The sequence below is a fragment of the Bos indicus x Bos taurus genome, chromosome 23, assembly GCF_003369695.1.
Source record: "Bos indicus x Bos taurus breed Angus x Brahman F1 hybrid chromosome 23, Bos_hybrid_MaternalHap_v2.0, whole genome shotgun sequence".
In the NCBI taxonomy this organism is placed as follows: domain Eukaryota; kingdom Metazoa; phylum Chordata; class Mammalia; order Artiodactyla; family Bovidae; genus Bos; species Bos indicus x Bos taurus.
Genome location: NC_040098.1, coordinates 30,286,518 through 30,302,629, shown reverse-complemented (window position 1 = coordinate 30,302,629; position 16,112 = coordinate 30,286,518). Strand labels below are relative to the sequence as shown.

Here is a 16,112-nt window from a genome sequence, read left to right as displayed (position 1 = left end):
TTGCTATATATCTCAACAAACTCTTCTCTGGATTTAGTTACAGAAATTTGCCTCTGTTGCCCATGTAACATGTACAGTTTTTAAGCCTGTCTAAATCACCCCTCTAGGTTAGCACATTTTAATGTGAGAAGTAAAATTATTATGCTTTCAGATTTTGAGAATTTTAATTGAGGACATAATTACTCAGAAAATTAAATGTTAACTCACCATTTAACATATGATTTAAGGGGAATTTTTTAAGAGGTACATCATGATTTCTTGTTATCCAAACAGGAAGGCAAAATAATAAATAAAATTATACTGTAATCATGATTGAACAGAAAACAACCAGTAATTTAACTTCAAATAATTTCAATATTTTTAGAACTCAATGGTCAAATTCTCAATTACTATGAAGTGTTATTAAAAATGGAGGCAGCTTGAAAAGACATCTCAAGAATATCTTCTATCTTATTTGTGGTTTATTTATTTTTCTCAACTTCTGGTCATGGAAAATGTTGATTTACAGAATTTTTTCTAATCTTTTGTTTTTCTTTTACATTCTACCCTTATTTCAACAAACTGTAAAGCAGTGTGACATGAAGTAATATAAGAGAAATATTAAGAATAAATAAATTAGTATATTCTTTCACTTCTCTGTTCTTAGTCTTATACTTAGTGGCTTTAACTGATAACATTTTCATTATCACTGCAACTTCCATGGATGGCAGTCTCTGTTTACCTGTATATTTCTTCCTGAAACATCTCTCCTTCCTGGACCTATGTTATATTTCTGTGACTGGACCAAGGTTCATCTGCAACTTGACTCTGCACAGTAGCAATATTCCCCTCTGGGAATGCATTTGCAGTGTTGTGCTTTCACTCTTTGTGGCTCTGCTGAGATGGCCGTGCTCACAGTGATGCCTTATGATTGCTGTGTGGCCATCTGTCTGCCTTCCTCTGCGCTCTGAAAGCATCATGAACGTCAACATCTGTACTCAAGAAATCTTGGCCATTTGGATCAGTGGGGTCATCTCTGAAGTTATGCATACATCTGCTACTTTCTCCATCACTTCTATGGTGCCAATATCATTTACAAACTCTCTGTAATATCTCCCAGCTCCTAAAACTCACTTGTTCCAATGAGTATATCAGTGAGCTTCGGGTTACTGGCTTCCTGTCCTTGATGGCATTTCTTTGCTTCATTTCCATTTGATTCACCCAATCACACACACATGCACACACAGACACACATATTCTCTACTGTGTGGAGGATCCCATCTGCTGAGGGAAGAGCAAAGGCCTTTTCCACCTGCCCCCTCCACTAGCTATCATCATATTGTTTGTCTCTATTGGTGTCCATTGAGTTTCTAAAGCCACATACTGACTCTCCAACTGCATTAGACTTTACTTGAAAGTGAAAATCTCTCAGTCATGTCTGACTCTTTGTGACCCCATGGACTAATGCAGTCATTGGAGTTCTCTAGGCCCAAAAACTGGAGTGGATAGCCTTTCCCTTCTCCGAGGGATCTTCCCAATCCAAGGATCGAACCCAGATCTCCCACATTGCAGGCAGATTCTTTACCAGCTGAGCCACAAGGGAAGCCCAAGAATACTGGAGCGAGTAGCCTATCCCTTCTCCAGCAGATCTTTCTGACTCAGGAATTGAACCATTCTCCTTCATTGCAGGCAAATTCTTTACCAACTGAGCTATGAGGGAAGCTTACTATGTCTATATTGTTTTTTATAATATTTTGCTTCCGACACTTAATCTGATGCTCTAAAGCCTGAGAAACAAAGCCATGAAGGCAGCTCTAATAAAGTTTTCAAGAAAAGAAAAGCCTACCTCTTTTATGAGTCACATCTATTCATTCCTCACTGAGAAACAAATCAAAATATATTGGAAAAATATGGCAGAGTCAATCAAGAACTTAAAGCTCAAGCATAGCTCATTATAAGGAAAATCATACCAATGGAGTGTCTCTGAGCAATAATAACATATACATGCTGCTGCTGCTGCTTACATAGAGTTATCTAAACACTATTCTTGTAAATGGAGTAGATTTAAATCTCACTATACAATGCCAAGTATGGTGAAAATATAATTTTTTTTAACTGTGAAGACTCCAACTTAATTATCCTTTCTGACTCATTTCTTTCTTTTTTTTTCCTCTTTTGGTTTTCCTGTTTAATGTTTTATTTTCACTTTGACTCATACTTTATCTCAGGTTATTATTATCTCCTGTGCTTTCTTTGCTTGGTACACATCTGTCTTTTCCTTCACTTTTAATTTTTCCAGGTCCCTTTGCTTTAGTCAAACCCTTATTAAATAATGTATAGACAGACTTTTGTTCTGTTTCAGCTCAAGGGTCCCTCTTCAGTAATAAGGTAATTCCTTCAAAATTTCTGTACCACATTTTGTCTAATTTTTATTCCATTGTATACTGTGCTTCTAATCTCTTATTTTCTTATTGTTGTCTTCATCATATGTCATTCATCTTTGTCATATGTTCTTTTTCTTTGAGGACAGTGATTGTAAGGGCATCTGTACATTGCTTTCTGGCTCATTTCTGTCAAAGAAAAGAACAACTCTTTCTTTTTTCTGAGTTACAATCAAGTTTGGAATATTATATAGTACGTAAGCACATAAGAGAACCACCTGGCCCTCAGTGTTTTCTGTCTGTTTAAGGGTCCACCTAATGTTCTATTAATCTTACAGGGCTTCAGTTGGTAGCACACACGGTCACCAGGGACAAGTCTGGTTATGTCATTTGTGTTGCATCCTTGTCTTTCATGTGAGTTACAAGTTGAAAAAATACAAACAATAAGCGACTCATAAAATGTTTATAGGAATTAATACAAACACAATTAAACTAATATGTTTTTAAAAGGCACATTTGAAAAATAAGCAAAAAAAATCATGTCAATATAATATACAGTGACCAAAATGTAAAAGAATGGATGATATAAGCAGCAGATAAAATGCAAGAAAGGGCAGAAGAAGCTAGCTGACAGATCCAAGTATTTCTCACAGAATGAGAAAAAAAAATTTTTTTAAGCATGAAAAAGAGCTTAGTTTTCATAAAAGATACAAAAAAATATTCAATATCTGTCCACTAATGGTTCCAGAAAGATCTACTTTCCATGCAATTGAGGGAATGTGTGACAGGGAATATTCAGAGAAATAACTTTAAAGGCTTTTTTCCCAGAATTCATAGAAATGTAGATCATCAGGTTTGAGAAGCACAACAAAAATTGGCAAGGATAAGTAAAATGAATATAAATGTAGTTATATCCTTCTGAACCTATAAAATAAAACAGAAATTTAAAAAATCTTAAAGCAGAAAAACTGTTTTAAAAATACCAATGTTATATCCTAGAAGCTTTATTATTTTACCTTTTCTATTTAGTTCCATAATCCATTGGAAAACAATTTTTGTGATGGCATAAGGTGGATGTCATTGTTTGCTTTACTCATTGATATCCAATTCACTACAATAATTAATTGGAAACAAACTTTTCCCCCCAAAGAATTGCAGTTGGTGCCTTTGTAAAAAGTTGAGCAATTGTATATGTGTGGGAGTCTCTCGTCTGTTCAATTGATTTATGTATTTATGCTTATTCTATTAAGCTCTATTAATTATTGCAGCTATACAGTTTTTTATATTAAGTCTGTAAGTTTTCCTACTCTGCTCCTTCAGATCTTATGGTCTATTCCAAGTCTTTTGCTTATCCATATGTTTTAGAAACAAGCTTTTAATTAAAAAAAAGATGTTGACTGAAGTACATTGAATCCATAGATCAAACTGAACAATCTTCTTTAAAAGTTTGCATATCCCAATTTATATAAACAGGGTAATTTATGAACAGGGTATTTTTCTACACTTCTTTAGGTTTTTAAAAATTCTGTCAGAAATGATGTATAATTTTGAACATAGTAGTTTCAGACATCTTTTATTTATCTCTATGTATTTGATGATATTTTAAGTTGTAATTGTAAAAATTTAATTGTCTAATTTGGGGGATCAATATATAGAAATCCAGTAGATTTTTGTACATTAACCTTATATTCATTGATCTTCCCTATAAACATATACTTTCTAATAAATCTTTATAGATTCTTTTAAATTTCTATTACACATTGTTATCTGTGAATAAAGAGCTTTATTTCTTAATGTCCAAAATTTAAAACTTTCATTTCTTTTCCTTGCTATTGGTCTGGCTAGGGTCAGATTAGGATCTAATTATGGTTCAGTTATTCCTATCAATGTAATCATGAGCAAATGGCTTATTTTTTTCTGAAACTTTTGTTTTCTCTGTAACACATGGATGTGATACTTACCTTGAGAAACAATTGAAATGATGTTTGTGATGTGTTGCACAGATCTTTGCAAAGATCTACTATTTTGTCCCATAAATAGTAGATTCTAGTGGAAAAAATATAGTCAAATTCTGAATACTCTAATATTGTAATGGTGATTCAGTCACTTTAACACTAAAAGATAGAAGTATTTCAAATTACTATAGAAGAGTGATCTCACCAAGATGGCAACATAAATTGTTCCCAACTTTATTCCCTCTCGCAAAAAGAACAACTAACAAGTATTCATGGATAAGACATCACTGAGAAAATTACAGAATTGAGGCCAAAGCACCACAGAGACCAAGGCAAACTGCATTAGAAGGGTAAGTGAAATGGCTACCTGCTGACTGCACTGACTCTCCCCCAGGTCAGTGGAGAATCACGCTGAGAGCCTAGACTTGAGCAATCCTGAGAAAGAACAACAAACCTGGACATATTACCCTCCCTGATTTCAAATATTACAAACCTATAGTAGTCAAAGCAATATGATAGTGGCATAAAAATGGATGCATAGATCAATGAAACCAAAGAGAGTATCCAGAAATAAGGAATTAAGTTCTAGACAATTAGATGTGGAAAATTTTCTCCAGGAAAATAGCATGATCACCAAAACTAATGCAGCTCCAACAGTTGACCTTGAGGATAAAAATCATATGCTAAGGACAGAGAGAGCTTTACTCTATAATGACCCACCACATCCTCACCAGACTACCTACCTGGACTTAATTTACATTAGAGAAAAATGAACTTCTACTTGTTTATAACTCCATATTGATAGTCTTTAATGGCTGAATGTGACGCCTTTATGAACTCAAGAAATGATATACCACAAACCTTGTTATTAAAATGGTAAATATCAGACTAGAAACAAGGAAAAGTTAAGAGCTTGGGATGTTCTCATTTAGGCAGATTTAAAATTGAAATGCTTGTCAGATATCCAAAGGTAGATGACATAGGCACAGTGTTACTATTTCGGTCTATCAATCTATTTATACAAAAGACAGAAAAAAGATTGCTCAAAATATATATATATGCACATATATATATAAATATTAAGGGTTATGAAATGCTGTGGTCATATGTTCACCTCTTCAAAATAATCTGACTTAAGGAAGCAGAGCAGTAACCAGAGAGAAACTGAATTTTAGATAATCTTTCTGATTTTACTTCCAAGTTATTCTTAATAACAGACCTCTGTTAATTATTGACTTTATTCCTCAGCACCATTTATACCCAACTTTTTCTATGGAAAATTCCTCAAGATTTGCCATTAATGAGTAACTCTGGGAACAGTCTCCAAGGACAAGAAAGATTCCTAATGCTAACCTACCTTTCCAATCCCAAGAGACATGAATACTGTTAATACTCAGTTCCTGAGCTACATCTTTGCAGCTATGAACATCACCTCACCAATGTAGGCAAAGGATTCTGGGATCTCTGGACTATCCCACTTGCTTAATAAAAGCACTGGATAGAATATATATTCAAATGATAGAATACATAGATCAGTCAACTCATGGGTTGAAGATAATGAACGCCAGTAGGTAAGTGTGGAAGGTAGCATTTGACAAATAGAGAAACAGGCTCAGACTTCAGAGTGGAACATAGTAGATGAAAGTTCTGTGCTTGAAGTCTACATATGTACCTGTTTCTAAATCCATATGTAAATCAGTTGAGCTGTAAGAAATGTCTTAGACAGTAAAACCTCTAACAGACATTCATAAGGACATATCTAATAGAAAGTTAAATATACAAGTCTAGAGTTTAGAAAAGAAGATGGATTGGAAGATATAATTGAAAAGTTATCTAGTTATGACAGAAATAGACTCACAAACTTAGAGAACAAACTTACAGTTGCTGGAGGGGAGGGATAGTTAGAGAGTTTGGGATGGACGTGTACACACTGCTGTATTTAAAATGGATAATTGACAAGGACCTACTGTATAGCACATAGAACTCTGCTCAATATTATGTCGCAGCCTAGATGGGAGAGAAGTTTGGGGGAGAATGGATACATGTACATGTATGACCCTCTTCAGTCAGGCTATTGCTCTTAACATACCAATGAAATCACTCTCATCAATGTCAAAGTTCAATTTCAGTCCTTAAGTTACTTGATGTCTCAACAAGACTTATCCCAGCTGACTTCTCTTACTTCAAATACTCTTTTTTGCTGGCTTTCAGGACATCCTGACAGTCTCCTAGGTATGTAGTGATCTCACTGATGGCTCCTTAGTCTCCTTGTCTGACTCCTCCTTTTTCTTATTATTCATTTTTGGACCTCTTCTTTTATTTCTAGTTTCAGACTTCAAATATCTATAAACAGATAACTTGTTAACTTTTAATTTTGTTTTAGGGTATAGCCAATTAACAATGTTTGTGATAGTTTGAGGTGAACAGCTTGACTGAAGACGGTTTATAAAAAGCATGGAAGGTAAAATAACAAATTTGGAGAGTAATGGACAATGCATGATGGAGACAAGTAGCTTTTTGAAGGATCTGTCATAAAGAGTAGAGAAGTGGAGGAGTAGCTGAGGAAGGCTGAGGGGAAACAGTAGGATATGAGGGTATTGTCCATCTGAGGCTGAGATTTTAGACAGTTAGGACTTCACAATTTTAGATAGTTAGGACCTCGTATATTTTCAATGCTGAAATATGATTCTGATAACCTCAGTTTTCAACCACTCCTAGATCTATCTGAGATCCAACACGAATGATTACTTTTCAGGTGAATTATCAGGAGGTGGATATAAAAGCAGAAAGGTTATTCAAGCAAAAGTATCAGGAAGATTCAACCTGGGAAAGGATGTAAAAATGTGAGAGGTATGGTCAGAGACAACATGCACTCAACTTCTAGACTGTTGGTTTAAAGAAATTTTTTAAAAAATATATGATTCTACTCTCAGTGCATTTATAAATAATTTATACAAGAAAATCTGTATGTCATAAACATTTGAAAACATCTTAAGATAATATTCAATTAAGGACTAGATTGGAGAAGGCAATGGCACCCCACTCCAGTACTCTTGCCTGGAAAATCCCATGGATGGAGGAGCCTGGACTGAGCGACTTCACTTTCACTTTTCACTTTCATGCTTTGGAGAAGGAAATGGCAACCCACTCCAGTGTTCTTGCCTGGAGAATCCCAGGGATGGTGGAGCCTGGTGGGCTGCCATCTGTGGGGTCGCACAGAGTTGGACATGACTGAAGCAACTTAGCAGCAGCAGCAGCAAGGACTAGATTATACTGTGTATATATCAGTGTGTGAAAGCATAAGTGAGAATATTCATGGAGTTATGACATGATCAGCTCAAGGAGAAAGGAGACTAAATAGTGATAAAAAGTAGAAAACCTTGTTTATTGGAAAGTGGGAACAAGGATAGAAATTATCAATAACCAGACACAGATAGGTAGAAGTGACGCATTTTGTGTGCATGCTCAGTTGCTCAGTCTTGTCCTACTTTTTGTGACCCCATGGACTGTATAGTCTTCCAGGCTCCTCTATCCATGGGATTTTCCAGGCAAGAATACCAGAGCAAGTTGCCATTTACTTCTCCAGGGGATCTTTCCAATCCAGCGATGGAACCAGCATCTCTTATGTCTCCTGCGTTGGCAGGTGGGTTCTTTACCATTAGTACCACCTGGGAAGTGATGCATTAGAAAATAAGATATTAGAGATATTTGAGCAAGGGAGCGTCAGGCCAAAACCATAAAGCTGTACGTTTTCTGGAACCAATAAAGCCGGTAAAGCTGCTGATTAAGTAACTGGGAGCAAGTTGTTGAAGGTACAAAGATGGTAACCGTGAAAAAGATGAGAAAAAGACAAAAATGAGGATCATTTTGTAGTTTAAAAAAGAAGTGTTATACTACTAATATAGATTTTAGGGATGAAGTAAAAAGATGAATCAGTGATTCCAATCTTATTAAGAGAATATTTGGAGGAAAACACTTTTATTCATAAAATGTTGAAATGGAAGGAAGAACATTTCAGCACTTGGGAGGAAAGCTTATGATCCTCTCCTGTCCTCACTATCAATTAATTAATTTATTATTCATCTTGTGACAAATATGCTTTATGGATGCCTACACTGGGGACACAAGGGAGAAGAAAACCAGACACGTTATTTGCCTTAATGCACTTTATGGCTCCGTGAGGGAGTCCAACACTAACTGCTGCTAAGCTGCTAAGTCGCTTCAGTCGTGTCCGACTCTGTGTGACCCCATAGACGGCAGCCCACCAGGCGCCCCCGTCCCTGAGATTCTTCAGGCAAGAACACTGGAGTGGGTTGCCATTTCCTTCTCTAATGCATGAAAGTGAAAAGTGAAAGTGAAGTTGCTTAGTCGTGTCCGACTCTTCGCGACCCCATGGACTGCAGCCTACCAGGCTCCTCCATCCATGGGATTTTCCAGGCAAGGTGCCATTGCCTTCTCCAAACAGTAAATAAATATCTTAAATAAATATTTTAACAAAATAAATATGAACAACATTTTTCGTATGACACCTATAGCAATTCTATGCAAGTACTACGTGTGGTAGCATATGAAAAGTAGGTTTGATTTAATCAAAGAGGCAAGGGAAAACTTTCCTAAGAAAGTCACTAATTGATCTGAGACTGTGAAAGGATGAACAGGAGTTGACTCAGAATGAAGCAAAGGGAAATAGTGCACAGGAAGAAATGCAAGGCAGCCAGAGTGGCTAGCAAGCAGAGAATGGGGGGACTGTAGTGTAAGATGAAGCTGCTGAGACATCACGAGGTCAAGACAGATTGAGCTTTGTTAGATAGGGTGGGGATTTTTGTTCCTTCACAAGCCCAATGCTTCTCTGGACATCTGTTTTTAAGCAAATAACAGACATGATCAGAGTTTCTTTTTTGAAAACATCACTCTGGTGGCAGTGTGGAGAATATATTGAATGAGGCAAGAGTGGGACTATTCAAGCAGGTCACAAGTTAGCAGGACTCTAGTCATTAACAATAACTTAAACTAGAGTAGTGACTGTGTAGATGGGTAGGAGCGTTCACCAAGCTCCTATGATGTGCCAAGCACTAAGCTAAGTACTGAGATGCAGTCTTTGCCTTAGTAGGCTCATGTTCTTGTAATAAAAACTGATTCATAAACAAGTACCTATGCCATCCAATAATATGAAGACTAACAGAGCTCTTTCACCCTTAAAAAACTCGAGGAACCTCCTGGTGTTCCTCTCATTCCATCATCTTTGTGCCTCCTTATTTAGATCATCCTTCAGAAAGTGCAAATTCTGTCTCTCTCATTGCTGATTTTCTTTTCTTCATTCCTCATATTTGTGGTATAAGGAAACCAACTGAAAAGAGAACCATCGAGGTTAGCTACAATACACTTCAGCAGCTAACTGTAGTGAATCCTCTTCATGCTGATTCTTTTCTTGTAGCCCATCAAGACCTGAAATGAACTGCAGTAAGAACCCTGACTTTGTCCTCTCGGGACTGTCCAATGACCCAGACAAACCACAGCTCCTCTTTGGTCTCTTCCTGGCCCTCTACTTGCTGAGTCTCTTAGGAAACTTGCTACTGCTGATGGTTATTGGTGCTGACATCCACCTCCACACCCCCATGTACTTCTTCCTCAGCCAGCTCTCCCTGGTCGACCTCTGCTTCACTACCACCACTGCCCCCAAAATGCTGGAGACTTTGTGGACCAGTAATGGACTGATCTCCTTCTCTGATTGTCTGGCCCAGTTATATTTCTTCACAGTTTTTGCTGATATGGACAACCTGCTTTTGACTGCCATGGCTATTGACCGCTACGCTGCCATCTGCCATCCCCTGCACTATGCACTCCTAATGACTCCTTACAGATGTGCACTGCTGGTGGGTGGGTCATGGGGAGTGGCCCACTCTATCTCTCTTGTCCATGCCCTGTTGCTATCCCAGCTCTCATTCGATAGTAATCAAGAAATTCCCCACTTTTTCTGTGATTTCGGACCACTCTTTAGACTTTCCTGCTCTGATACCCACCTCAATGAGGATCTGATGATGGTTCTGACAGGACTCTTAGGAATCAGCCCTCTCCTCTGCATCACAAGCTCCTATGCCCATATTTTCCTTGCTGTAGCTCGGATCCCATCAGCACAGGGGAAAAAGAAAACCCTGGCCACATGCAGCTCCCACCTCTCCATGGTCATCCTCTTCTACAGCTCAGTCTTTGCCAGCTACCTGAAGTCCCCGTCAGCTTCTCATGCCTCTTGGGAGCTGGGTGCTGCTGTCATGTATGCCCTGGTCACCCCCACTCTCAATCCTTTCATTTATAGTCTAAGAAATAAGGAAGTGAAGAGATCCCTGAAAAGGATTCTGGGCATAGAGAGTTCATGGCATTAGGAATAATTCCAAGAAACAAGTGTTTTTTGCGGGGGGTGGGGTTGGGGGGACGGAAATCACACTCTTCAACACCACACTGATAAAGTGAGCAGTTAACACCAAGGCTTTCACATGTCACACAACATGATATGGTATATTGGATATAACACTACATAGAAATTTGGAGAACTAGCTTCTAGGTCCCACTCTAGGTGCAAGTTTGTATATGTATTCCAGCTATAGGTATATATATTATTTATTATCTATATTATTATCTCAAAACATTATATCAGTAATATGTCAAAGGAGTATAATACACATTACATTATAATATATAATTAAGTATATTAGCAATTAGCAATAGCAATATATATAATATTCTTAAGAGTTGATTGGATGAGCTGCTCTTTAAGTTGCCTTGTAAAGATAATACTATTGAGATGTGATCATCTATTCCCATTTTTACCAACATTTTGATCACTATTGCCATTTCTATCACCAGTTTAGTAATGAAGATCGTCTCCATCAGCTTTAGTCAATATCATCTTTTTGTCATCAGAGTCACCTTACAAATTACCATCTTCAGTTCTCTCCCCATCAGTAACACCAGTATCATCATGATAAGTAAGAGAATAGAAACTGATCCTATGCACTTTTTCCCCTTTTAATGCCTTATTTTTCAGAATGTTCTATTAATTTGTGTTTTTGTGCTATCTTGATAATTGTGGGACATATCATCATGGCATGGTGAATAAAAATGTCTTCATAAATTTGAAAGCATAATAAACATTCGCCCTGGGAATACAAGATTACATCATTTATACAGCACAATATGGGCTCCCTAGGTGGTGCAGTAGTAAAGAATCTACCTGCACAATATATACACAATGTTTAAATTTTTCTTTAAAATTTTCCAGGAAAAAAAAAGGAATGGTAGATATAGGCACAATACTGGCAAAGCATTGATGTCAAAGCTGGGTGATAGGTACATAAGGGTCTATTACACTACCAACTCTACTTCTCTGAATGTTTGACATTTTCTACAATAAAAAGTTAAAATGACAATCCCAAGCTCCCCATCTATTCCTTCCCCTTACTTCCCCCCTCTGATAACCGTAAATTCATTCCCTAAGTCTGTGAGTTTCTTTCTGTTTTGTAAATAAGTTCATTCACATCTTTTTCTAGGTTGTATGAGATATTCTATGATATTTGTCTTTGCTGACTTAACTTCACTCAGTATGATAATCTCCAGATCCATTCATTTTGCTGCAAATGGCATTATTTCATTCTTTTGAATGGCTGGGTAATATTCCATTGAATGTATGTTCCACTTCACCTTTATCCATTCATCAGTCAATGGACAGATGGGATTGACATGTATACACCGCTATATTTAAAATAGATAACCAACAAAGACCTACAGTAGAGAGATAAAAATAAAGCAAAAAGTTAAAATGAATAAGTGAAGTGCATTCAGCTTTAAATATTTTTAAAATATCCATACACTTAGACATTGCAATCAAACCATGAAAAACACATTGAAGTAAATTCTGGAAATAAACAATGTTTGTGAAAGAATGGAATACAACTAATGGAATACAACAGTGAAAGAATGAAATACAACTAAAAATTCCCAATGACAAAAGAATATTTAAGAGTGTCATGTTTAGCCATATTATAAAGCCCAAAAGAATAAAACATTGAATTGGCCACAAAGTTCATTCAGTTTTTTTCCGCCAAACCAGTATGTATTCGTTGATCTTGAAAAAGAATTGTCCTAACAGTTTTCACTGGAAGCTCTGATTATAAACTTAATGATCCAACTTCTGTTATTTATACATATCCATAGAATGCAATTCTGATGTCATAAAACAATGCTATAAATAAATAGTATTTCGAGGTTTCTTTTAGGGATACTATTTGTGTTTGTTTTTTATATAAAATATTCATGACCTATTTAATAGAGAAATAATAGAATTTAAAATAAAAAATTTAATCTAACACTTAAAAATTGCCATACTTGCCTCACTTTTAGAGGAACCATAGAAAGATTAGAGGAGAACAAGAGAATAGACAAAGATATGCTTTTTCAAACATTCTTGGAAGACCTCTTAGTGGAGAAATCTGCACTCCCAAAAGAAAATATCAACACCCTCCTTTGTAAGTCAAGTGTGTCAGTTTCCTTATGAGAGCTGCCTCCTCAGTGCTTAATGAGCCAACTTGCTCCCAAGAGGGTAGATCAGAGGATTGAAGATGGTGGTGACCATCAGATAGAGCAGGCTAACAACCTGAATGGGGATGAGCAACAGAGACTGTAAAGTAAAAGACCGTGAGAATTTCACAGCATGTGAACGTTATAGCTAGGTAGGAGGACCATGTGGGTGAGCCTTTCTCTTGCTGACCACAGCAAGAACTGCCAATACAATCACCACAATCCAGGCATAAGATATGAGAATCAGTCCAAAAGGAATAGTAAGATAACCACACAGTAAATGAATGAATTTTGTCACCTGGACCACTCACTCTAGGATCTGAGTGGGCCAGTCTTCACAAAGGAGTGAAGTCACAGTAAAATTGGCTAATGTGATTGGGCCACTGGACCTCTGCTGGGCCACCAGGGCCACAACCAATCCATCTACCATGAAGCCAAAGAGCCAGGCTATGCCCACCAGCCCCAAGTACCGTCTGGGAGTGAGTGGCAGCCAGGGTAACAATTATTCAGTAGTGATCATATTCTTTGACCACCAATCAGGAGAATCCAGTTGTCCCTAGAGAGCCAAAGATAAAGAACTGAGTCAAGGAACCAGTCATAGAGATGAATGTCTTCTGCAGGAAGTCCTCCAGCACATTTGGCATCACTTTAAACATATAGAAGAAAGGATGGAAATGCAAGTACATAGACTCAGAAACATCACTTACACAAAGAGCACAAAATAATTGCTATTACTTATATTATATTCATAGCATAGAGTAGAACAAGAAATTACTTATGTGATGAATATACAATGAACTTCTGCATAGCAAAAAAAAAAAAAAACAGTGACTTGCAATAGAAAGATGGACAAAGGACATGGCATTTACAATTAGAATTAAAGCTTGGATAGATGTCAGAACACATATAGATATCCTTTGGATAAGGCAGATAGAATATTTTTACCTAAAGGGTATAGCGACTGTAGCCATGAAATTAAAAGATGCTTACTCCTTGGAAGGAAATTTATGACCAATCTAGATAGCATATTCACAAGCAGAGACATTACTTTGCCAACAAAGGTCCGTCTAGTCAAGGCTATGGGTTTTCCAGTGGTCATGTATGGATGTGAGAGTTGGACTGTGAAGAAGGCTGAGCACCAAAGAATTGATGCTTTTGAACTGTGGTGTTGGAGAAGACTCTTGAGAGTCCCTTGGACTGCAAGGAGATCCAACCAGTCCATTCTGAAGGAGATCAGCCCTGAGATTTCTTTGGAAAGAATGATGCTAAAGCTGAAACTCCAGTACTTTGGCCACCTCATGCAAAGCATTGACTCATTGGAAAAGACTCTGATGCTGGGAGGGGTTGGGGGCAGGAGGAGAAGGGGACAACAGAGGATGAGATGGCTGGAGGGCATCACCGACTTGATGCACATCCGTTTGGGTGAACTCCGGGAGTTGGTGATGGACAGGGAGGCCTGGTGTGCTGTAAACATGGGGTCGCAAAGAGTCGGACACAACTGAGTGAATGAACTGAACTGAAAAATACACAATGAGAGACCAGCTTCATTCTCCTAGAGGGAAATGTGAGCTTGGGAATTTCAAAATTAAAGGAAATAATTTAGTGTTAATACCAACAGTGAAAAGTCAGATTGAAAAGAAAGCACTACTATTTTTCCCTATTCCTCTATTTTCCACAGAGCCACAGTAATAAATGAGGGGCATATTTAAAGATAATCAACTTTCTGTATGGATTAAAGAAATATGACTGACCCTCATGCCTTAAATGTCATAGCCCAATTTCCTTCCATTTTATACTTTTTCCAACGCAGGTCCCAAGATGAGAAAGTGTATCCATACCTTTGTCCCAGGAAATGAAAGATAATTTAAGAAAATTTGAGGCCACTGAGAATTGTACTGACTGTGGTTCTGAAACTAAGAGAGAAACAGGAAAGAAAAGAGGAAAAATGAAAAAAATGGAACTCAAGATAGGAATTCCCCAAGGAGAATTCTCTTATACTGCAGGTATAGAAAGGTATCTTGTTTATTCTTACAATACTCCTCTCAAACCCAGGGGACACCTTCTCTCATGTGTCACCCTCTCTCAGGTGTCACCCTCTTTATATATCTAAAGAACCATGGATCATAAACAAAAGGAAGAATTTCAGAAAGAAGAGGTTTTGGAATATGAAGAGCTTATACTATAATCCCAACATAAACTATCACTTCAAACATTTTTCCACTTTTTATTTTTCATAGTTTTCTACTGTTTATTTTTCAGAAGTGTAAACCTGGTCAACTTTCTTAACTATAAATTTGAACACAGAATCAGGTAGGAGAATGAAACAGGCTCAAAGTTGCCCATAGTCTCTGATTTTTGTTAGTGTTAAATTTACATACAGAGAACTTACAGTTGGTTTCCCATTTAATGATGGACATTGTATTGGTGGATTATGAAGGCTCTCTACTGCCTACATTTTAGTGCCATACCTCTAGACGTTCATCAAAGTAAATGAGTAATCTCTAAAGATACAGTGAAATAAATTATTTAATACAGAAAATCTGACTGCTGTTTTCTTTATACGTTAGGAAAAGGTTTTTTCCACCAAATGATTTTTGATACACTTTTGTTTTGTGGGTAGAGAACCAAAAATAATGTTTGGCATACCATGTGTATCTTAAGCAGGAGTGATAACGTTTCACAATATACAAAATACACAAGATTATTAAGGAAAGCTACTCTGAATTCCTTGCTGCCAGCCTTCAGTAAAGGTGTAATAAAGTTTAGATGATTTCTCAAAATATTCTCTAGCTATAAAGGGGAATGTCCCATGGGATCCCTAGAAATGTTGCCTAGTTTATTCACTTTTTTATTGAGGTCACATCAAATCTTTTTCTTCTCCACTCACAGGTTTCCCAAACTTTGTGTATGTGCTCAGTTATGTCCAACTCTTTGCAACCCCATAGACAGTAGCACTCCAGACTCCCCTGTTCTCAAAATTTTCCAGGCAAGAATACTGGAGAGATTTGCCATTTCTTCCTCCAGGGGATCTTCCTGACCCAGGAGTTGAATCCATGTCTCTTGCATTTAGAGGTTGCTTCGTTACCACTGAGCCACTAGGTAAGCCCTAAAACAACAATGCTGTCCCTCAAAATATTAATGTCTAGATGGGAAATCCTCAGCTGCAGGACTCTGGTTCCCATGAGAGATATCATTCCATATGTTATTTTCTCTTTTCTTTCAAGTG

At 37.2% G+C, this 16,112-nt stretch overlaps 1 protein-coding gene across 1 annotated transcript; it reads left to right on the top strand.

The window, feature by feature from the left end:
- Positions 1-9,765: 9,765 nt before the first annotated feature.
- Positions 9,766-10,695, top strand: LOC113881150 (olfactory receptor 1361-like). The gene has a single exon (XM_027523957.1). The coding sequence runs from the start codon at positions 9,766-9,768 to the stop codon at positions 10,693-10,695; it is 930 nt and encodes a 309-aa protein (XP_027379758.1).
- The last annotated feature ends 5,417 nt before the right edge of the window (positions 10,696-16,112 follow it).

What these genes read in the sequence shown, in the direction of transcription:
- LOC113881150 (XM_027523957.1), top strand. Translation starts at nt 9,766, where the DNA reads ATGAACTGCAGTAAGAACCCTGACTTTGTCCTCTCGGGACTGTCCAAT.